Below are 22641 nucleotides of genomic sequence, written 5' to 3'. Positions count from 1 at the left end.
TGGCTGAGTCTTTAAATAAGTTTTTTGTGTCGGTCTTCACGGTGGAGGACACAAATAGTTTGCCAAATATTAACGATAGAGGGTTGGCAGCAGGAGAAATACTTAATACAATTAATGTTACCAGAGAGGCAGTGCTGGGTAGACTAATGGGACTGAAGGTGGACAAGTCCCCGGGTCCGGATGGAATGCATCCCAGGGTATTGAAAGAAATGTCAGAGGTAATAGTGGATGCGTTAGTGATTATTTATCAAAACTCGTTGCATTCTGGGGTAGTGCCGGTTGATTGGAAAACGGCTAATGTTACGCCGCTGTTTAAAAAAGGAAGGAGACAAAAGGCGGGTAACTATAGGCCGGTCAGCTTAACGTCTGTAGTAGGGAAAATGCTGGAATCCATTATTAAAGAGGAGATAGCAGGGCATCTGGATAGAAATGGTTCGATCAATCAGACACAGCATGGATTCATGAGGGGAAAGTCGTGCTTGACGAACATGTTGGATTTTTATGAAGATGTGACTAGGGCGGTTGATGGAGGAGAACCAGTGGATGCGGTGTTTTTGGATTTCCAAAAGGCGTTTGATAAGGTGCCCCATAAAAGGCTGCTGAAGAAGATTAGGGCACACGGAGTTGGGGGTAGTGTGTTAAAGTGGATTGGGGACTGGCTATCCGACAGGAAGCAAAGAGTCGGAATAAATGGGTGTTTTTCCGGTTGGAGGAAGGTAACTAGTGGCGTGCCGCAGGGATCGGTACTCGGGCCGCAACTATTTACCATTTATATAGATGATCTGGAGGAGGGGACGGAGTGTAGGGTAACGAAGTTTGCAGACGACACAAAGATAAGTAGAAAAGTGAATCGTGTGGAGGACGGAGAAGATCTGCAGAGAGATTTGGACAGGCTGAGTGAGTGGGCGAGGATATGGCAAATGGAGCATAACGTTGATAAATGCGAGGTTATACACTTTGGAGGAAATAATAACAAATGGGATTACTATCTCAATGGAAACAAATTAAAACATGCTACCGTGCAAAGGGACCTGGGGGTCCTTGTGCATGAGACACAAAAGCCCAGTCTGCAGGTACAACAGGTGATCAAGAAGGCAAATGGGATGTTGGCCTATATCGCGAGGGGGATAGAACATAAAAGCAGGGATGTCTTGATGCACCTGTACAGGTCATTGGTGAGGCCGCAGCTGGAATACTGTGTGCAGTATTGGTCCCCTTATATGAGGAAGGATATATTGGCATTGGAGGGAGTGCAGAGAAGGTTCACCAGGTTGATACCGGAGATGAGGGGTTTGGATTATGAGGAGAGGCTGAGGAGATTGGGTTTGTACTCGTTGGAGTTTAGAAGGATGAGGGGGGATCTTATGGAGACTTATAAGATCATGCGGGGGCTGGATAGGGTGGAGGCGGAGAGATTCTTTCCACTTAGTAAGGAAGTTAAAACTAGAGGACACAGCCTCAAAATAAAGGGGGGTCGGTTTAAGACAGAGTTGAGGAGGAACTTCTTCTCCCAGAGGGTGGTGAATCTCTGGAATTCACTGCGCACTGAGGTGGTGGAGGCTACCTCGCTGAATATGTTTAAAGCGCGGATGGATGGATTCCTGATCGGTAAGGGAATTAAGGGTTATGGGGATCAGGCGGGTAAGTGGTACTGATCCACGTCAGATCAGCCATGATCTTATTGAATGGCGGGGCAGGCTCGAGGGGCTAGATGGCCTACTCCTGCTCCTATTTCTTATGTTCTTATGTTCTTATTAGACAGGGTAAATTCAGAAAGATTATCCCAGAAGGCTGGGGAGTCCAGAACTAGGGGGTCATAGTCTGAGGATAAGGGGTAAAACCTTTAGAACTGAGGTGAAGAGAAACTTCATCACCCAGACAGTGGTGAATCTGTGGAATTCACTAGCACAGGAAGTGATTATGACCAAAACGTTGCTGGATTTCAAGAAGAAATTAGATATAGCTCTTGGGGCTAAAGGGAGCAAGGGATCTGGAGGGAAGGCACGATCAGGATATTCAATTTGATGATCATCCATGATCATAATGAGTGGCGAAGAAGGCTCGAAAGGCCGAAAGGCCTTTTCCGGTTTCTATTTTTTCTGTTTCTGTGTGTGTGGGTCTGTGTATGTTTTTTTGTTTTCCCTGAGCAACAGTGTATATCTTTCTCTGCATGTTCTTTTGATACTGCATGTGTGTGTCTGTCTGGGGCTCTGTGTGGGTGTATCCGTGTGTATGATTTCTGAGATTCTGTTTGTGTGTGTCTGAGTGTGTGTATTTAGCTGAAAGGCAGCGTGTGTGTATGTGTGTCTGAGTTTGTCTGAGCATTTGTGTCTGCTCTATGAGAGTGTGTGTGTTTCTATGTGCTTGTTTGAGTGTGTGTATATTTGTGTTGTCTGAGAGTGTGTGTTTGTGTTTGCTTGTCAATGTGTGTGTGTGTGCGCCTGTGTGTGTGTTTATCTGACAGTGTGAGTATCTATGCATGTGCTTGTGTGCATGTATGTATCTGTGTGTGTGCGTGTATATATGTGTGTGTGTCATTTTGCCTGAGGTAATCTGTGTGTCTTTGTCTACGTCTGTGATTGTGTGTGTGTCAGCTTTTGTCTAAGAGAGTTTGCATTTTTGTCTGAGTGTGTGTGTATGCCTATGGGTGTGTGTTTGTGTGCGTGTATTTGTCTGAGCGTTTGGGTGCGTGTTTGTATGTGTGTTTGTTTCTGATTGTCTGAGTGTGTGTGCGCGTTTACCTGAGTGTGTGTGCATGTCTGAGTGTGCGTTTTTCTGTGTGCGTGTTTGTTTGAGTGTGTGTATGTGCGTGTGTGAGAGTATGTGTGCTTGAGAGAGAGAGTGAGAGAGATTCCTCACTATACTCCATGACTGCAAGGTTCTGGTCTTACTGATGGGGCTCCCTTGCACTGAAGCACTTACAGTAGCTCCTGCTCATCGCATGCTCACTTTTCGATTAACTCTTTCAGCGCTGAGCCGTTAGGTTCAAATCTACAGCACACATAAGAACAGATCAATTTCCATGTCCTGAAACCGTCGAAACAGCCCAGAATGTGCCTTTCTTTCTGCTTTTGGACTCTGCAGTTGTACTTATGGTTCTTGCCGTTTGCAGCCTAATGTTTGAGTTGTATTATTTTCTGCACCTCTGGTCATCCAGAGGAAAGACAGAGAGAATCGTGGCATCCGCCTGTTCCCGCTGTGCAATGGGCAGTCAGCAGGGGGCGGACGTAGGGCGCATCTGGACACTGAAACAGAAATGTTCATGCATTCATATAGGTTGCTCAATAATTAATTCAAATCTGAATAACATATTTGGAAGGTGGAGATCGTAGGACAGTGACCATGTCACTGGAGAGTCCCAGACTAATATTATGGGCACACGGGTACAATCCAATTCCCCACCCAGCACCCTCAGTGCACCGAATGCAATGTGAATTTTTGCATTCAACAATAACTTTTAAGTTTATTTATTTGTGTCACAGGTAGGCTTACATTAATACTGCAATAATGTCACTGTGAAAATCCTCTAGTCGTCACACTCCGGCGCCTGCTCCAGTACATTGATGTAGAATTTAGCTTGGTCAATGCACCTAACCAGTACATCTTTCAGACTGTAGGAGGAAACCGGAGCACCCGGAGAAAACCTAAGCAGACACGGGGACAACGTGCACACTCCGCACAGATAGTGACCCAGGCCAGGAATCGAACCCGGGTCCCTGGTGCTATGATGCAGCAGTGCTAACCACTATGTCAATGTCCCGCCAATCTGGGTTTAGATAGGAAGGCGAGAAAGAACATACTTGTTATAGATGGGGTGCACCACAAGTTCACCAGACTGATACTTGGGATGTAAGCATTGTCCTTTGAGGAGAGATTGAGGTGTGCATTCAATTAAATTCTGAAGAATGGGAGATCTCATTGAAAGATATACATTTCTGACAATTCCAGGATTATGACCCAGCAGTACTGAAGGAACTGCCGATATATTTCCAAGTCGGGATGGTGAGTGACTTGGACGGTGAATCTCCTTTTGATTGTGTCCTCAGGTATCTACTGCCCTTGTGATTTTACCGTGGTAATGGCTGTGGCTCGGGGAAGTATTATCTGGTGCTCTGGAAACACGAGTTCAAATCCCACCAACGATGACAGGTGGAATTTAAATTTAATTAATAAAAATGCAGATTTGAAAATTCGGCTGAATAATAGAGAACTTAAGAAAACTGTCATCCGTTGTTGCATAAGCACATTCTGCGCAGCAATGCTGTATCAATGCTCAATGGAGTTTGGAAGAAAATGGGGGTTCTTATAGAAACGCATACAATTATGAAAGGAATAGATAAGATAGAAGCAAGGAGGTTGTTTCCATAGCAAATGAAATTAGAACTAAGGGACAAGACCTCAAAATAAAGATGAGGAGATTTTGGACTGTGTTGAGGAGGAACCTCTTCACCTAAATGGCTGTGAATCTGTATAAATCCCTGCCCAGTGAAGCAGTTGAGGCTACATCGTTAAGCGTTTTTAAGGTAAAGATAGATTTTTGAGCAGTAAAGGAATTCAGGGTTATGGTGAGCGGGCGGGTAAGCGGAGCTGAGCCCATGAAAAAATCAGCCATAATCTTATTGAATGGCGGATCAGGCTCGGAGGGCCAGATGGCCTATTCCTGCTTCTAGTTTTTATGTTCTTTCAGAAAGGAAATCTGCCGACAACCTGGACTATGTGTGAGAAAAGACCTAGAGAAATGTGGCCGACATTTAGCTATCTTCTGAAATGTTTAGTGAGACAAGAGGCGAGAGGCTGCAGCAACCACATAGGGCGGAAGAATATAAATAACTCGTCATCTCTTACATCTTCCAGCCCTCATGCAAAGACATCAATCTGAAACCTTAACTCGGTTTCTCACTTGCACAGTTACTGGCTGGCATGATGCAAGCAGCGTTTCCTGTTTTTGTCAGAAATGCTGCACTTTGGCCTCTTACGTTCACGCTGGTTTCTTCCCTGAAAAGAAATGCGTGGCTCATTTCGAGAATTCCAACGCACAACCTGTTTTCATCTTCACTCTTCCTGCCTACGAGTCCCTCCTTAGCCTGCTGCAATGCTCCACTGAAGCCCCAAGGGCACTCTTTACAAATAAGGGGTCGCACGTTTAGGAGAGGAAGAGTGGGGAGGTTTTCCTCTCAGAGGGTCATGTGTCCCTGGAAGTCCCTTCCTCAGAAGGCAGTGGAAGCAGTCTTTCAATATTTTTAAAGGCAGAAGGAGCTAGATTCTTAGTGAACAAGGAGGGTGAAAGGTGATCAGTGTTGGCAGAAGCTTATAATGAGATCGGCCATAATCTTATTTACTGGCAGAGCAGGCCGGAAGTGACCAACTCCTACTTCTCAGTAGCCTGTATGTTACTGTATACATATTAAAATTTCACGGCGGCTTGGTAAGGCGCACGTGTAAGAGACGGAGCAAGAACTGTTCCTGGAATCGAAAATGAGCAAGTCGGGTTTACATTGCCAATTGTTAGGGTTTGGGATTCATTGTCTCAAAGACCAGAGTAAACATTTCCGTGGTGACTTTCAAAAGAGAATGATTACAAAATCGAAAGTATAACATGCAGAGGGACATGTGCCAACGGCAAATGCAGTGGGTTTTTTTGAGCTCATTGAGATAGCAAGCATGCGCTCGTTAGGCCGAATTGCCTCGTTCCTTAATGTATGAACCGGATGAGTGACAGGATTGACTGGAGTGCAACACTTTCATTTGATTCACTAATAGTTGCTTCCTGAAGAATCGGTTAAACAGATACTTGTTAATTCTTGGATTCTTTCTCAATAATTTTCATTCATTGGGCTATCAGTATTATTCGCAAGGCCAAAAATTGTTGCGAGTCCGAAACGCAAATTACTGCGGATTCTATAATCCAAAACAAAAACAAAACATTCTGGAATATCTCAGTGGGTCTGACAGCATCTGTGGAGAGAGAATAGAGCCAAAGTTTCGAGTCTCGATGACGATTCGTCAGGGCCATCCGGACTCGAAACGCTAACACTATTCTCTCTTCACAGATGATGTCAGAGCTGCAGAGCTTTTCCAGTATTTTCTGGTTTTGTGTTGCTCTTGCTAATTTCCCTTGAACAGTATAGTTTGCTAATGGCCATCTCCCCAGGGGAGGGAATGGCGTAGTGATATTATCGCTCGAGTATCAATCCAAAAACTCAGCTAATGTTCTGGGGTCCCGTGTTTGAAACACAATTCAATAAAAATATCTGAAATTTCGAATCTACTGATGACAGTAAAATCATTGCCAATTGTCAGAAAAAAAACAGTTGGGTCACGATGTCCTTTGGGGAAGGAAATCTGCCGTGCTTACCTGGTTTGGCCAACACGTGAGTCTAGAGCCACATCAATGTGGTTGACTGTCAACTGCCCTCCAAGGGCAACTGGAGATGGGCAATAAACGCCCATGTTCCATGAATGAATAAACAATACTGCGTGTCAGGAGTCATGAAAGCCAGACGGCGTAAAGACCGCAGATTTTCTTTCTTAAGGCGGGGAAGCTCGACTGAATTGGGGAGTTGGAATGGGGTTATACAGGAAAGATCGGACAGAGTCCATTGGAGTGCAGAAGATTGAGTGATGATTTTTTGAAACATATATGATCTTTTTTGGGCGGGGGGGGGGGCGGTTGTTGTGGGGAGGTGGGGGTTCGGAGGGGTAATGGGGCCAGCGGTGTGAGGGTGGAAGCTGACGGAATGTTTAACCTTTGCGGGACAGATAGGAAAGAGGGCGAAGAAAATAATTGTTTATTCTCTCAGATGCCTGTGTGCCTTTGGAACTGTCGTCTGCAGAAATCTACTGCAGCTTCAGTCGCTGGGAAAGTCTCTGAAAAGATTCATGCTTGTCGACAGTTGGCAACATCTGGCCTCTCACCCCTCCCCCCGCACTGCCTAACTGCCACCTCGCTGCTGGAGTTTCCAGTCCCGGGTGATTAAACCACACGTTCTGGTCTTTGAGTAAACTGAGAGGCTCAGCGACCTCTTGACTGAAACCGCACACTCGGCCCACATCCTGCTGCCGTTGGTCGCCTTGTCAACCAGACCCTGGTTCCCCCAATCAGCAGTGAACGCATGTATCATTTTATCTCAACAGTTTCTATCAAAATAAGCAAGCCAAAGTCGATTAACCCCCCTACTGCCGAGAAGCAAAAGAAAATCAACACCTGATAGGAAATTCAGAGCATGGACTTCGAGACTGAGAAGTGTAATTTGTGCCATTCCTGTTAGAGAGCTGGATCATTCCTCTTAAAATATCAAGTACAGGTTGAGAAGTCACACGAAAGTTTTATGGGTTTGTTGCTCGGGGGAGCGGTCTCTGGGCAAGTCATCCAGAGTCCTCGGCACAGTGGTTAGCTCTGCAGTGCCAGAGGTACGGGTTCGATTCCAGCCTTGGGTGGCTGCCTGTGTTGAGTTTGCACGTTCTCGCCGTGTCTGCGTGGGTTTCATCCGGGTGCTCTGGTCTCCCTCAGTCCAAGGATGTGCAGATTGGGTAGATTGGCCATGGCAAAATGCACCTTTGTGCCCACAGATGAGCAGGTTAGGTGGATTGACCGTGGGCAGAGGGGAGGGTCTGGGTTGATTTCTCTTTCGGAGAATCAGTGCAGACTCGATGGGCCGAACGGCCACTTTCTGCAGTGTATGGTTTTTACGATTCTATTATTATATTCTATGGTGAACACGGGCACAAAACCCACCATGATCAATTGTTCCTCCCTCCCCCTTCAGGGGTGCTGTAACGGCATGACGATTAATCCAGAAAGCCAGGGCTAAAGCTTTGGACACACATGAGGATTGAATTCCTGCCATGGCAACTGGAGAAATCTGAATTCAATAAAAGCAACCTGGAATTCAACAATCGAACCATGAGTCAATTGTTGTTAAAACCCATCTGGTTCACTACATGAGACTTCAAGTACAACACCATGGTCAATGCAAGCCACGCGGTTCAATGGTGATTCGGGATGGGAAATACATTCTGGCACTGCCGGAAATGCACGTACCGCTGGGTGAAGCAACAAATACATTGTGTGTGGGAGTCGCTGGCCTGGCTAACGTTTATAGCCCATTCCAAATGGCCCTAATCACTGCTGCAGCCAATGTAGTCAAACCAGGCACAGGAGCAGCGTTTCGCTTTGGGTATTGGGAACGTTTTTGGGTTCTTCTCGCTTCCAGGTGACCAGTTAGCTCTTCAATTCGTTATTCCTATCAGGAATTACCTTAACTTCCATTGTTTTTCGTTGTCATATTTTTCGGCGGGTTGGGGAGGGGGGTGGGGCGGGGGGGGGGGGGGGGGGGTGGGGGTGGGGGAGGATGTGAGTGGGGGGACGGCATTATAATGGTTAGACCACTAAAATAAAAGTGTTTCTGAATGGAGGGCTGTGACAAGTGGCGTTCCTCAGGGATCAGTGCTGGGACTTTGCTGTTTGTAATATATATAAATGATTTGGAAGAAAATGTAACCGGATTGATTAGTAAGTTTGCAGACGAAACAAAGGTTGGTAGATTTGCGGATTGGTAGACCTGCAGATAGCGATGAGGACCATCTGAGGATGCAGCAGGATATAGTTCGGTTACAGGCTTGAGCGGAGAGATGGCAGATGGAGCTCAATCCGGACAAATGTGAGGTAATGCATTTTGGAAGGTATAATGCAGATAGGAAATATACAGTAAAGGGCAGAACCCTGAAGAGTATTGATAGCAGAGGGATCAGGTGTAAAGGTCATTGAAAGTGGCAACCCAGGTGGAAAAGGTAGTCAAGAAGGCATACGGCATGCTTGCCTTCATCAGCCGGGGCATTGAATTTAAAAATTGGCAAGTCATGTTGCAGCTTATAGAACCTTAGTTAGGCCGCACTTGGAATATAGTGTTCAATTCTGGTCGCTACACTACCAGAAAGATGTGGAGGCTTTGGAGAGGGTACATAAAAGATTTACCGGGATGGTGCCTGGTATGGAGGGCATTAGTTATGAGGGGAGGTTGGAGAAACTTGCGTTGTTCTCACTGGAACGACGGAGGTTGAGGGGTGACCTGATAAAAATGTGCAAGATTATGAGGGGCATGGACAGAGTGGGTAGTCAGAAGCTTTTTTCAACAAAGAACAAAGAACAATACGGTACAGGAAGAGGCCCTTCGGCCCTCCAAGCCCCCGCCGCTCCCTGGTCCAAACTAGACCATTCTTTTGTATCCCTCCATACCCACTCCGTTCATGTGGCTATCGAGATAAGTCTTAAACGTTCCCAGTGTGCCCACCTCCACCACCTTGCCTGGCAGCGCATTCCAGGCCCCCACCACCCTCTGTGTAAAATATGTCCTTCTGATATCCATGTTAAACCTCCCCCCCGCCTCTCACCTTGAACCTATGACCCCTCGTGAACGTCACCACCGGCCTGGGAAAAAGCTTCCCACCGTTCACCCTATCTATGTCTTTCATAATTTTATACACCTCTATTAGGTCTCCCCTCATCCTCCGTCTTTCCAGTGAAAACAACCCCAGTTTACTCAATCTCTCCTCATAACTAAGCCCCTCCAAACCAGGCAACATCCTGGTAAACCTCCTCTGCACTCTCTCTAAAGCCTCCAAGTCCTTCTGGTAGTGTGGCGACCAGAACTGGATGCAGTATTCCAAATGCGGCCGAACCAACGTTCTATGCATCTGCAACATCAGATCCCAACCTTTATACTCTATACCCCGTCCTATAAAGGCTAGCATGCCATATGCCTTTTTCACCACCTTCTCCACCTGTGACGTCACCTTCAAGGATCTGTGGAATTGCACACCCAGGTCCCTCTGCGTATCTACACCCTTTATGATTCTGCCATTTATCGCATTGCTCCCCCCTACATTAGCTCTACCAAAATGCATCACTTCGCATTGATCTGGTTTGAACTCCATCTGCCATTTCTTTGCCCAAATTTCCAGCCGATCTATATCCATCTGTAGTCTCTGACAATGTTCCTCACTATCGCCAATTCCAGCCAATTTCGTGTCGTCCGCAAACTTACTGATCACCCCAGTTACATCTTCTTCCAGATCGTTTATGTAAATCACAAACAGCAGAGGTCCCAATACAGAGCCCTGCGGAACACCACTCGTCACAGGCCTCCAGCCGGTAAAAGACCCTTCCACTCCCACCCTCTGTCTTCTGTGACAAGCCAGTTCTCCACCCATCTAGCCACCTCCCCCTTTATCCCATGAGATCCAACCTTTTGCACCAGCCTACCGTGAGGGACTTTGTCAAACGCTTTACTAAAGTCCATAGAGACGACATCCACGGCCCTTCCCTCGTCAACCATTCTAGTCACTTCTTCAAAAAACTCCACCAGGTTAGTGAGGCATGACCTCCTTCTCACAAAACCATGCTGACTATCGTTAATGAGTTTATTCCTTTCTAAATGTGCATACATCCTATCTCTAAGAATTCTCTCCAACAACTTCCCTACCATGGCCGTCAAGCTCACCGGCCTATAATTACCCGGGTTATCCTTCCTACCCTTCTTAAATAACGGGACCACATTAGCTATCCTCCAATCCTCTGGGACCTCACCTGTGTCCAGTGATGAGATAAAGATTTGCGTCAGAGGCCCAGCGATTTTATCTCTCGTCTCCCTGAGCAGCCTTGGATAGATTCCATCAGGCCCTGGGGACTTGTCAGTCTTTATATTCTCTAAAAAACCTAACACTTCCTCCCTTGTAGTGGAGATTTTCTCTAATGGTTCAACACTCCCCTCCGAGACACTCCCAGTCAACACATCCCTCTCCTTTGTGAATACCAACGCAAAGTATTCATTTAGGATCTCCCCTACTTCTTTGGGCTCTGAGCATAATTCCCCACTTTTGTCCCTGAGAGGTCTGATTTTTTCCCTGACACCCCTTTTGTTCCTAACGTATGAATAAAATGCCTTGGGATTCTCCTTAATCCTGTCTGCCAAGAACATTTCGTGACCCCTTTTTGCCCTTCTAATTCCTCTTTTGAGTTCTTTCCGACTTTCTTTGTATTCCTCCAGAGCTCCCTCCGTTTTTAACTGCCTGGACCTAACGTACGCCTCCCTTTTCTTTTTGACCAGTCCCTCAATTTCCCTGTTTATCCACGGTTCTCGAATCCTACCCTTCCTATCCTTCTTTTTTACAGGCACATGCCTGTCCTGCAGCCCTAACAACTGTTCCTTAAAAGACTCCCACATGCCAGTTGTGGATTTACCCTCAAACAGCCTCTCCCAATCAACAACTGCCAATTTCTGCCTAATCCCACTAAAGTTAGCCTTCCCCCAATTCACCACCTTACCCTTGGGACACCACTCATCCTTTTCCATCGCTATCCTAAAGCTAACAGAATTGTGGTCACTATTTGCCACATGTTCTCCTACTGAAACTTTGAAGACCTGACCGGGCTCATTCCCCAGTACTAGGTCCAGTATAGCCCCCTCTCTAGTCGGGCTATCTACATATTGTTCCAAAGAACCTTCCTGTACGCATTTTACAAATTCCTCCCCATTGAGAGTCCCAGCTCTAAGCGATTTCCATTCTATACCAGGGAAATTGAAGTCTCCCACTGCAACAACCCTATTTTTTCCTGCACCTATCCAGTATCTCCTGACATATCCGTTCTTCCACTTCCCTTGGGCTGTTGGAGGGCCTGTAGTATATCCCCAACATAGTGACTGCGCCCTTCCTGTTTCTGAGCTCCACCCACAGTGACTCGTTACACGACCCCTCTGAATTGTCCTCCCTCTGCACCGCTGTAATATGTTCTCTAACGAATACTGCTACTCCCCCACCTCTTTTGGCCCCTCCTCTGTCTCGCCTAAAACACTTGTACCCCGGAATATTCAGCTGCCAGTCCTGTCTCTCTTTCAACCAAGTCTCTGTCACCGCAACTACATCCAAATTCTTCGTAAGCATGAAGGCCCTAAGTTCGTCTGTCTTACCTGCTACGCTCCTTGCTTTGAAGTAGAGGCACTCCAGACCTCCAGGCCCAGTGAGTTCATCCTCCCCCAGAGTGCTCTTCTTCTTTGCCAGCCTTGTCCTGGCCCCAAGCTCGTCCCCAGCCTCTACACTTGTAGACCTAATTTTTTGATCCCCACCCCCCTGCCATATTAGTTTAAACCCACCCGAACTGCACGAGCAAAACTCCCAGCCAGGATATTCGTGCCCTTCCAATTTAGTTGTGACCCATCCTTCTTGTACAGGTGCCATCCTCTCTTGAAAACTTCCCAATGATCCAGGAAAATGAAGCCCTCCCTCCTGGACCAGTCCTTTAGCCAAGCGTTCAATTGTATTAACTCCCTATTCCTAGCCTCACTGGCACGAGACATTGGGAGCAGCCCAGCTATTGCTACCCTGGAGGCCCTACCTTTTCGCCTATTTCCCAACTCCCTGAATTGCTCTCGTACGATCCCCCTGCTCTTCCTATCTACGTCATTTGCACCAATGTGTACAACGACATCCGTTTCTTTATCTTCCCCTTTTAATATGCCTCCTATCCGCTCGGAGACGTCCAGTACCCCAACACCAGGTAGGCAGACTACCATCCTGGAGTCCCGTTCGCACCCACAGAATCGCCTATCCGTGCCTCGAACCGACGCATCCCCCACCACTATTGCTCTCCGAATTCCTCTCTTTCCTTTCCGGGCCACAGAACCTGATTCTGTGCCAGTGACCTGGTCACTGTGGCTTACCCCTGGAGAGTCATCCTCCTCCACACTATCCAAAGCAATATACTTGTTTTGGAGGGGGACAACCACAGGTGACCCCTCCATTAATTGCTCACTAAGAGCCAAGCCCTTCCTGCTATGAGAGACTTTAAAAAATAAATTGGCTCCAATTGGCGGGATCTGCCATGGGGAGCTGGTATCCTCATGATGGGCTCAGTGGCCTCCATTTGTGCTGCGCGACTACAAGAGCTCTCTGTCAACCAAACCAAATGCATGTCTTGCCATCGCGTTAACAAAGAAGCAGAAGACACCCTTCATTAAAGACTGCAAATTTATTCAATATTATAAGCGATGCATATGAAAAAATAACAAGGTGACAGATATGCACAAAGGTGTGATTAACGAACCAGAAGAGCATAAGACGGAGGAGTAGAAGTAGACCATTCGGCCCACAGGAGCTGCTTCGCCTTTCAATGAAATCATGGTTGGTTTGATATTATCCTCAACTCCACTTTACCACCTTAGCCCCATAACTCTCGCTTCCCCTGACTAACCGGATGGTCTTAAATGTGTACGAATGTCCCATCTGTAAAATAACTTGAGAGCAATAACCTGATTTTAGGCTAAGCTCATGGCGAGATGTTCAAAAACTCTTGTTCATCTTACTTGTGAAATGCCGTGTCATGATAAAGCTCTGCACGGCGGCAAGTGGTGGCTCGATTATCTCTAAGGGCCCAGATGCACAGGCTGGGGATTGGTGCCTCCGTGGCACTGGGAGGAAAATCTGGAGTCCAAGATTAAGTACGGGAGAGAGAATATCACCTTGGCAACAATCTAAAAGTTTGATGAAAATCCGATCAGACCCTTGCTGATTTAACGTATCTTACGCTCTTAAATTGCATGCATTAAAATACAATGTTTAAAATAACTACCAGAGTAAAACAACCAAAAGGAACATGTGAGGTGCCATTACCTAGATTGCCCTGTAAAGGGCTGCCATTGTCACTATGGGCTGAGTGGCTGCTTTCTCCGGAATAGGATTCTACTATTCTAAGCAAAGAATATAAAAATCGAAGTTCTATACGTCCTAAAATTGAAAATGCTGTTTTCAAAAATGTCTCCGACACTAATGCAGGCAGACACCATGTCAATGCTAGCTCCACGCTGTTGCTGAAATGCATAATTGAAATGTTTATGTAGCATAAGCAGTAGAATTTTCGCAGAACCACGAATTTCAAATCAAAATAACAGTGGAAAAAAGTGACCGAAAAGAGGATCTTTTAAAGTTAAGTCGCCATTTAAAACAAGCGAGATTGAATTGCTTGAAGCGGAACTTCTGATCAGGAAGCCTCTGGATTTTGATACCCCAGTCAATGAGTTCACACCTGAATCCATTTCATCGTCCAATGCAGTTCTGTTTGGAATGGAAGGAGCAACAGTAGTAGCACATCAAAGAGTCAGCAAGCAAAGAACACCTTGTATCTTTAGGGTCTCCATTAACATTCTCCAATAATATTCTCAGAAGCCACTGCAATTGCACAAGAACCCCGACAGTGCAGAAGGATGCGATTTGGCCCATAGAGTCTGCACCGACTCTCCGAAAGAGCCACGCAGCTCAAGACCAAGGGATGGGCGGAAAAGGTTAGGCTAGTCAGTGACACCCATAATTAAACAAAAATCTGGAGAGGTTTAAGAAGTCAAGGCTGCGATTGGGAACGGGGGTTGGCGGGCGGGGGCGGGGGGGGGGGCGGCGGGGGCGGGGGGGGGGGGCGGCGGGGGCGGGGGGGGGGCGGTGGTGCGGTGGCAAGGGAGGGATGAAAAGCGATGAGGATGGGGCACTGGAGTAAGAGTTCGTTTGTCTAAATGCATCCAAGTTAATGCTCACTCCACGGGTTAGTTTCAGCGTCTGCCTTAACAGTGGCCTCGCGAGATCCCGTCAATGGTCATTGTTCATCACAGTTTGTCTTTCTTGGCACGCATTCAGGTGACCGACCTTACCTCAAAATAGCCACACCCTGGCCGTCATCATGACATTGAAGACAATGCTCTTGAAAAACAAAATTCTTAGCCCCATCACCGTCAAAGACAAAAAGTTCACCCTCAGTCGATCTGCCAAAATAAGAGAAACAAATGATAGATCTGGTTTAATGGATATATGATTTGGTATTGAAAAACAACTGTATACCTCTAATGTGATATTTTTTCCATTATCTAACAGCTTGACTTTCGTCCGTCTGTCCATCCCTGTCCGTCCGTCCGTCTGTCCATCTCTGTCAGTCCGTCCGTCCGACCGTCTGCTTGCCTGTCTATCTATCTTCATCTCTCTTTCACTCTGAGTTTCTCTCTCTCTCCCCGCCTCTCCTCCTCTCTCGCTATCCCGCTCGATTGATATATCTCTCTCCCTCACTCTGTGTGACAATCTATCTTTTTCCCCATCTCACTATATGTTTATCATTCAATCTCCGGGTCTGTATCCGTGCCTATTTGTCCACTTATCAATCCGTCTATTTGCAAGTATTTTACTTTGATAAATGTTGAATAAAGCACATACCGTTTTCCGTGTCACTTGATTCTGTCAAGGAATCACTTCGACCTGTAGGGCATTTAGGTTTATCTGGAAGGGCAAAAATGACATTTGACTTATTAAGTGAGCAAGTGACATTACTGTAACCATGTTTGTTCTCAATATCACTTTGAATAATGTTGTTGTCATAACCAAAAGCCACGAAGAAAGTAAGAATCAAACAGCACGATTGGACTTGTTCACTTGATTATTCACAACGGAGAAACATTGGTAGCTCTGCCATTTAGTTCGTCCCAATTCTGAGTTCAAAGAGTGCAGGGTAGATTCCCCATCAGGGATTAAAACCCAGGATCCAGAGCCGTTCCATCAGTGCAGTATTTCACTGTCTTCCGAAAACGTCGTGAAACCGAGGCCTGATTTCAGCTCTGCAGTGGATTAAATGATATCAGGGCATTTCTCCAGAGGAACGGGATTCTCCAGTACCCTCGTTAGTATTTAATACGTTCCTAAATTCGGTGATGTACCAGCAGTTACGGGTCCTGCACACTGCCCTGAATTATAATAGTTAGCTCTTATTATTTTTATTCATTTACGGAATGTGGACATCACTGGCAGGTCAGCATTTATTGCCAATCCCTAATTGCCCCCTTCAGAAGATGGTTGTGAGTCTCCTGCTTGAACCTCTGCAGTCTGTCAGGGGTACGTACACACACAGTGCTGTTAGGGAAGAAGTTCCACCATTTTGACTCTGCGACAGTGAAGGAACTGCCGAAACATTTCCAAGTCAGGATGCTGAGTGACATGGAGGGTAACGTCCAGATGATGGTGTTCCCAGGTATCTGCTGCCCTTGTCCTCCGAGATGATAACGGTCGTGAGTTTGGAAGATTCAGCGGAAGGAGACTTGGAGAGTTACTGCTGTGTATCTTGTGGATGGCACACACTGCTGCCATTGTGCTTCGGTGGTGGAAGAAGTGGATGTTTGTGAATAGAGTACTTAATGCTTGAGCCGCACAGTGGCACAGTGGTTAGTACTGCTGCACCGCCACCCCCCCCCCCAACGCCCCGCCACTCCCCTCCGCCCCCCCCCCCCCCCCGCCACTCCCCCCCGCCCACAGTGTCAGGGACCTGTGTTCGATTCCCAGCTTGGGTGACTGTCTGTGCAGAGTCTGCACGTTTTCCTCGTGTCAGCGTGGGTTTGATCCGGGCGCTCCGGTTTCCTCCCACAGTCCGAAAGACGTGCTGATTAGATGCATTGGCCATGCTAAATTCTCCCTCAGTGTACCCGAACAGGCACAGAGTGTGGCGACTATGGGATTGTCACAATAAATTCATTGCAGTTTTAATGTAAGCCGACTTGTGACACTCATAAACACACTGTTAATCAAGCGGAGCTGCTTTGTCCTGGGTCGTGTCAAATGTCTGAGTGTTATTGGAGCTGCATTCATCGAGGCAAGTGGCGAATACACTACCACAGTCATGATTATGTCTTGTGGATGGGGCAGAGAATTTGGGGGATGAGGAGATACGTTACTCACCACAGGATTCCCAATCTCCGACATTCTCTTGCAGCCACAGCACTTATATGGATAGTCCAGTTCAGTTTCTGAGCAACGTTAACCCTCAGGATGTTGATAGTGGGGGTTGACCTGATAGAAGTCTACAGGATTATGAGAGGCATGGACAGAGTGGATAGTTAGAAGCTTTTTCCCAGGGTGGAAGAGTCAATTACTCGGGGGCATAGGTTTAAGGTGCGAGGGGCGAGGTTTACAGGAGACGTACAAGGCAGAGTTTTTACACAGAAGGTGGTGCGTGCCTGGAACTCGCTGCCGGGTGAGGTAGTGGAAGGAGATACGATCGTGAGTTTTAAGGGACACCTGGACAAATACATGAATAAGATGGGAATAGAGCGATATGGTCCCCGGAAGGGAAAGGGGTTTTAGTTAAGTCGGGCAGCATAGTCGGTGCAGGCTTGGAGGGCCGAAGGGCCTGTTCCTGTGCTGTAATTTTCTTTGTTCTTTGTTCATTGTTTCAGTCATGGTAATGCCATTACATGTCAAGAGCCGGTTGTTAGCTTCTTTCCTGTTGGAGTTGGTCATTGCCTGGAACATGTGTGGCGCAAATGTTACTTGCAGCTTGTCAGTCAAAGCCTAGGTATTGTCCAGCTATTGGTGCATTTGTAATGCACTACTTCAAGATCTGAGGTGTCATGAATGGTGCTGAAAATTATTCAGTCATCAGCGAACATCCCAACTTCTGACCTTACAATGGATTGAAGGTGATTGATGAAGCAACTGAAGCTGGTTAGGCCTGAGACACTGAGGAACTCCTGCAGTGAAGTCCCCAGACTAGGATAATTGACAGTCAATCATTAGTCAGCTAACCTTTCAAAAAGACTACACTTTGAGTGACGATGACACCGAGAGTCCTTCGGTCGTTAAGAGGATGGATAATATTTAGTGCAAGTTCTTCCTGTCATAAAACATTCTCAGAGGAGGCAGTGGCGCAGTGGCATTGTCACTGGACTGGTAATCCAACGACCCAGAATGCTGACCTGGGGATGGCAGCTGCGAAATTTGAACATTTTTTTAAAAATTGGAATTAAAAGTTTCATGATGACCCTGAAACCATTGTCGATTATCGTTAAAACTCACTGGTTCACTAACTTCCTTTAGCGAACGAAATCTGCCGTCCTTACATGGTCTGGCCGGCAAGTGACTCTTAAATGTCCTCTGCTGAAGGGCAATTTAGGACGGGCAATAAATGTTGGCCAAGCCAACGACACCCACATCACGTGAACGAAAATAAAATAAACTTACCAATTTCAACTGTGGGCGGGATGTTTACTGAGTAATTTCGATTATCGTGAAATGCCTTGCACGTGATGTTTGGCGATTCCTCGGATTGGGTGAAAGAGAGAAAACCCGAGCTCCTGTAATTCCCGCTCTCCAATAGGACACTGGGTCTTGTCACATTGACCTCCTGGCCCGATCCCGTGTACAGGGAGAGCTTGATTGCGTTGGGCGAGAAGTCCGAGGCCAAGCATACTGCAGCTGTGTCGATGCCGGTGGGTCCCCGTGGCACTGGCGGGTAAAAGACGCTCAATTTTGGTTCTACCGGGCCTTTCGCCTCTGAAAGTTTAATAAATAAAGGGAAATAATCAGAATCCAACAGAGTGACCTCCTCCAACCTGCTGAGCCATTCGATTAGACCCGCATTTTTTCTATCTCTTAACCCTATGTGAGTTTCTCCATGAATTTACCGAATGCTGAGACTGGATAATTAGGGCTTTTTCGCTTGGCACAGAGAAGGCTGAGGAGTGACGCCTCTTTCTCTCTCTCTCTCTCACACACACACACACACACTCACACACTCACATGCAAACGCACACATGCCCAGGCATATAAGCAGATAGACGGACATGCATAGACACATATGCACACAAACACACACACACATACACACACACACGCGCGCACACATATACATACACACACACACGGGTGAACATAGAAACATAGAACAGTACAGCACAGCACAGGCCCTTCGGCCCACGATGTTGTGCCGAGCTTTATCTGAAACCAAGATCAAGCTATCCCACTCCCTATCATCCTGGTGTGCTCCATCTGCCTATCCAATAACCGCTTAAATGTTCCTAAAGTGTCTGACTCCACTATCACTGCAGGCAGTCCATTCCACACCCCAACTACTCTCTGCGTAAAGAACCTACCTCTGATATCCTTCCTATATCTCCCACCACGAACCCTATAGTTATGCCCCCTTGTAATAGCTCCATCCACCCGAGGAAATAGTCTTTGAACGTTCACTCTATCTATCCCCTTCATCATTTTATAAACCTCTATTAAGTCTCCCCTCAGCCTCCTCCGCTCCAGAGAGAACAGCCCTAGCTCCCTCAACCTTTCCTCATAAGACCTACCCTCCAAACCAGGCAGCATCCTGATAAATCTCCTCTGCACTCTTTCCAGCGCTTCCACATCCTTCTTATAGTGAGGTGACCAGAACTGCACAAACGTGGTCTCACCAAGGTCCTGTACAGTTGCAGCATAACCCCACGGCTCTTAAACTCCACACACTATAGGCCTTCTTCACAGCTCTATCCACTTGAGTGGCAACCTTTAGAGATCTGTGGATATGGACCCCAAGATCTCTCTGTTCCTCCACAGTCTTCAGAACCGTACCTTTGACCCCGTAATCCACATTTAAATTAGTCCTACCAAAATGAATCACCTCACATTTATCAGGTGAGATCCTAAATGAATATTTCTCATCAGCCTTTACTGTTGAGAAAAGCATGGTTGTTAGGGAACTTGGGGAAATAAATAGTGATGTCTTAAGGAGTGTACATATAACAGAGAAAGAGGTGCTGGAAGTCTTAAAGCGCATTGAGGTAGATAAATCCCCGGGAACTAATGAAGTGTATCCCAGGATATTGTGGGAGGCGAGGGAGGAATTTGCGGGTTCCCGAGCAGAGATATTTAAATCATTGTTAGTCATAGGTGAGGTGCCTGAAGATTGGAGGGTGGCAAATGTTGTGCCTTTGTTTAAAAAGGGCTGCAGGGAAAAGCCTGGGAACTACAGGCCAGTGAGTCTCACATCTGTGGTGGGTAAGTTGTTGGAACGTATTTTGAGAGACAGGATCTACAGGCATTTAGAAATGCAAGGACTGATTCGGGACAGTCAGCATGGCCTTGTGAGTTTGAGTTTTTGAAGGGATAGCCAAGAAGGCAGTTGATGTTGTCTACATGGAAGTTGGCAAGGCCTTTGACAAGTTTCCTCATGGTAGGTTGATTGTAAGGTTAAATCTCACAGGATCCAGCGTGAGGAAGCCAAATGGATACAAAATTGGCTTGATCACAGAAGCCAGAGGGTGGTTGTAGACGTTGTCTTTCAAACTGGAGGCCTGTGACCAGCGGAGTGCCTCAGGGATCAGTGTTGGGTCCAATGTTATTTGTCATCTATATTAATGATTTGGATGAAAATATAGGAGGCATGGTTGGTAAGTTTGCAGGTGACACCAAGTTTTGTGGCATAGTGGACAGTGTGGAAGGTTAGTTCGGTTTGCAATGGGATCTTGATCAATTGGGCCAGTGGGCTGACGAGTGGCAGACAGAGTTTAATTTAGACAAATGCGAGGTGAGGCATTTTGGTAGATTGAACCAGGGCAGGACTCACTCAGTTAATGGTAGGGCGTTGGGGAGACATACAGAACTTAGAGATCTAGGGGTGCACGTTCATAGCTCCTTGAAAGTGGCGTCACAGGTGGACAGATTGGTGAAGACGGCATTCAGCATGCTTGGTTTCAATGGATATCGGAGTTGGGACGTCTTGTTGAAGTTGTACAAGACATTGTTGAGGCCACACTTTGAATACTGTGTACAGTTCTGATCACCCTATTATAGAAATGATATGATTAAACTAGAAAGAGTGCAGAAAAGATTTTCCAGGATGCTACTGGGACTTGATGGTTTGAGTTATAAAGAGAGGCTGGATAGACTGGGACTTTTTTCTCTGAGGGGGCTGAGAGGTGATCTCATAGAGGTCTATAAAATAATGAGGGGCATAGATCAGTCAGATAGTCAAAGGTAGGGGAGTCTGCAACTAGAGGGCATAGGTTTAAGGTGAGAGGGAGAGATACAAAAGTGTCCACAGGGGCATTTCTTTCACACAGAGGGTGGTGAGTGTCCGGAACAAGCTGCCAGAGGTAGTAGTAGAGGCAGGTACAATTTTGTCTTTTAAAAAGCATTTGGACAGTTACATGGGTACGATGGGTTTAGAGGGATTTGGGCCAAATGCAGGCAATTGGGGCTAGCTTAGGGTTTATGAAAAAGGCGCCATGAAAAAGTTGGGCCAAAGGGCCTGTTTCCAAGTTGTAAACCTCTATGATTCCATGACGCTATGACACACACATGCATCTGGAAGCATGCATACCCCGCCCCCCCCCCCCCCCCCACACACACACAGACACACACTGAGACATTGAGAGACACACACACCCAGCACCACACACAAACACAGAGAGGCTGGATTTGGGGACCAAATAAAATATTTCCAATCTTGCTGATGAGCACAACTAATGGTGAGGAGGATACAAGGAGGACTTGAAGGGAATTGGGACAGGCTGAGTCAATGGGCAAGAACATGGCAGATGGAATAAAACTGAATATGTGTGAAGTTATCCATTCTGGCAGAAAGAAAAGACATCAGAAAGGCAGAGTATTTCCTAAACAGTGCGAGATTGGACAGGGTTGTTGCCAGAGAGAGCTGGATGTCCTTGTTCATGGGTCAGTAAAAATTAGCATGTAGGCACAGCAAGACATGTGGAAGGCAAATGCTACATATTTGTGGAATCAAATAGGAGCGCGAGAGAGCGTGTGTGTGTGTGTGTGTGTGTGTGTGTGTGTGTGTGTGTACCATGATCTGTTTGAAAGTTGGAGCATTATTTTTGGGCCAAATGGCCTACTCCTGCTCTTATGTTCCTTTGAGACTGAAATACTTTTGCACGCCGCAGACACACACAGGCAAGCATGGACGTACAGGCACACAGGCGTACACACACCCACACACACACATACAAACACACACACGCACAGATCGAGAGACAATCAGACGGAGGTATTGAGAGACAGCCATGCCCAGAAACAAACACAGTGACTGGAACACACCCAGAAACTTGATGTGGGGACCAAATAAAATAGGTAAAACCTTGCTGATGGCACAGACATAATGGAGAGGAGGATTTAATGGGGGCTTCAAGGACATTTGGACAGGCTGAGTGAATGCGCAAAGACATGGCAGATGGAATAAAAAGTAACTAAGTATGAAGTTATCCACTCTGGTTGGGGGGATAAAAAACAGAAATACAGAATATGTCCCACATGGTGCAAGGTTGAAAAGAGTTGACTTCCAGAGAGACCTGTTCACTGAAAGCTAGCATTCAGGTACAGCAAACAATGAGGAAGGCAAATGCTACGTTTCTGTGTCACAAAATATTAATGTGAGTGTGCGTGTAGCTTTGTGTGTGTTTGTGTGCATCTGTGTGAGTGTTTCTGTGTGTGCTTTTGTATGGGTGGGTGCGTGTGTGCACGTCTGTGAACGTGTGTGAATGTGCCATGATCAGTTTGAATGTTCGATCAGTATTGATGGGCCAAATGGCCTATACCTGCTCCTATGTTGATTCGAGATTTGAATACATACACACGCCGCAGACACTCACACAGACAGGTATGGACATACAGACGTACAAACACACTCACACATAAACACACACACACACACGCACGCGCACACGCACGCACGCACAAATACGCACGCACATATATATCTATACAGAATGATATGCAGTGTAGTCGTGTTTATTAAGACAATGTGATAAAATGTGATAGAATGCTGAATATGCAAATGACACA

General features: G+C 46.5%; 1 protein-coding gene and 1 gene segment (V, D, J or C); one reads left to right on the top strand and one right to left on the bottom strand.

Annotated features, from left to right (window-relative positions):
* The window catches only part of LOC144481024 (Ig heavy chain C region-like), a 369241-nt gene that overhangs the window by 232724 nt on the left and 113876 nt on the right, over positions 1-22641 (top strand).
* LOC144480892 (uncharacterized) overlaps positions 13008-22641 on the bottom strand; it is a 52852-nt gene continuing 43218 nt past the window's right edge. The window contains exons 8-11 of the mRNA XM_078200524.1: positions 18034-18345; positions 15244-15306; positions 14691-14801; positions 13008-14106 (exon numbers count right to left, since the gene is read on the bottom strand). Of these exons, the coding sequence (XP_078056650.1) occupies positions 14692-14801; positions 15244-15306; positions 18034-18345 (485 nt within the window). The 3' untranslated portion in view covers positions 13008-14106; position 14691. The remainder of the gene's footprint in view (positions 14107-14690; positions 14802-15243; positions 15307-18033; positions 18346-22641) is intronic.

This window comes from Mustelus asterias, chromosome 30 (assembly GCF_964213995.1).
Source record: "Mustelus asterias chromosome 30, sMusAst1.hap1.1, whole genome shotgun sequence".
Lineage (NCBI taxonomy): Eukaryota > Metazoa > Chordata > Chondrichthyes > Carcharhiniformes > Triakidae > Mustelus > Mustelus asterias.
This window is presented reverse-complemented; position numbering and strand designations above follow the sequence as displayed.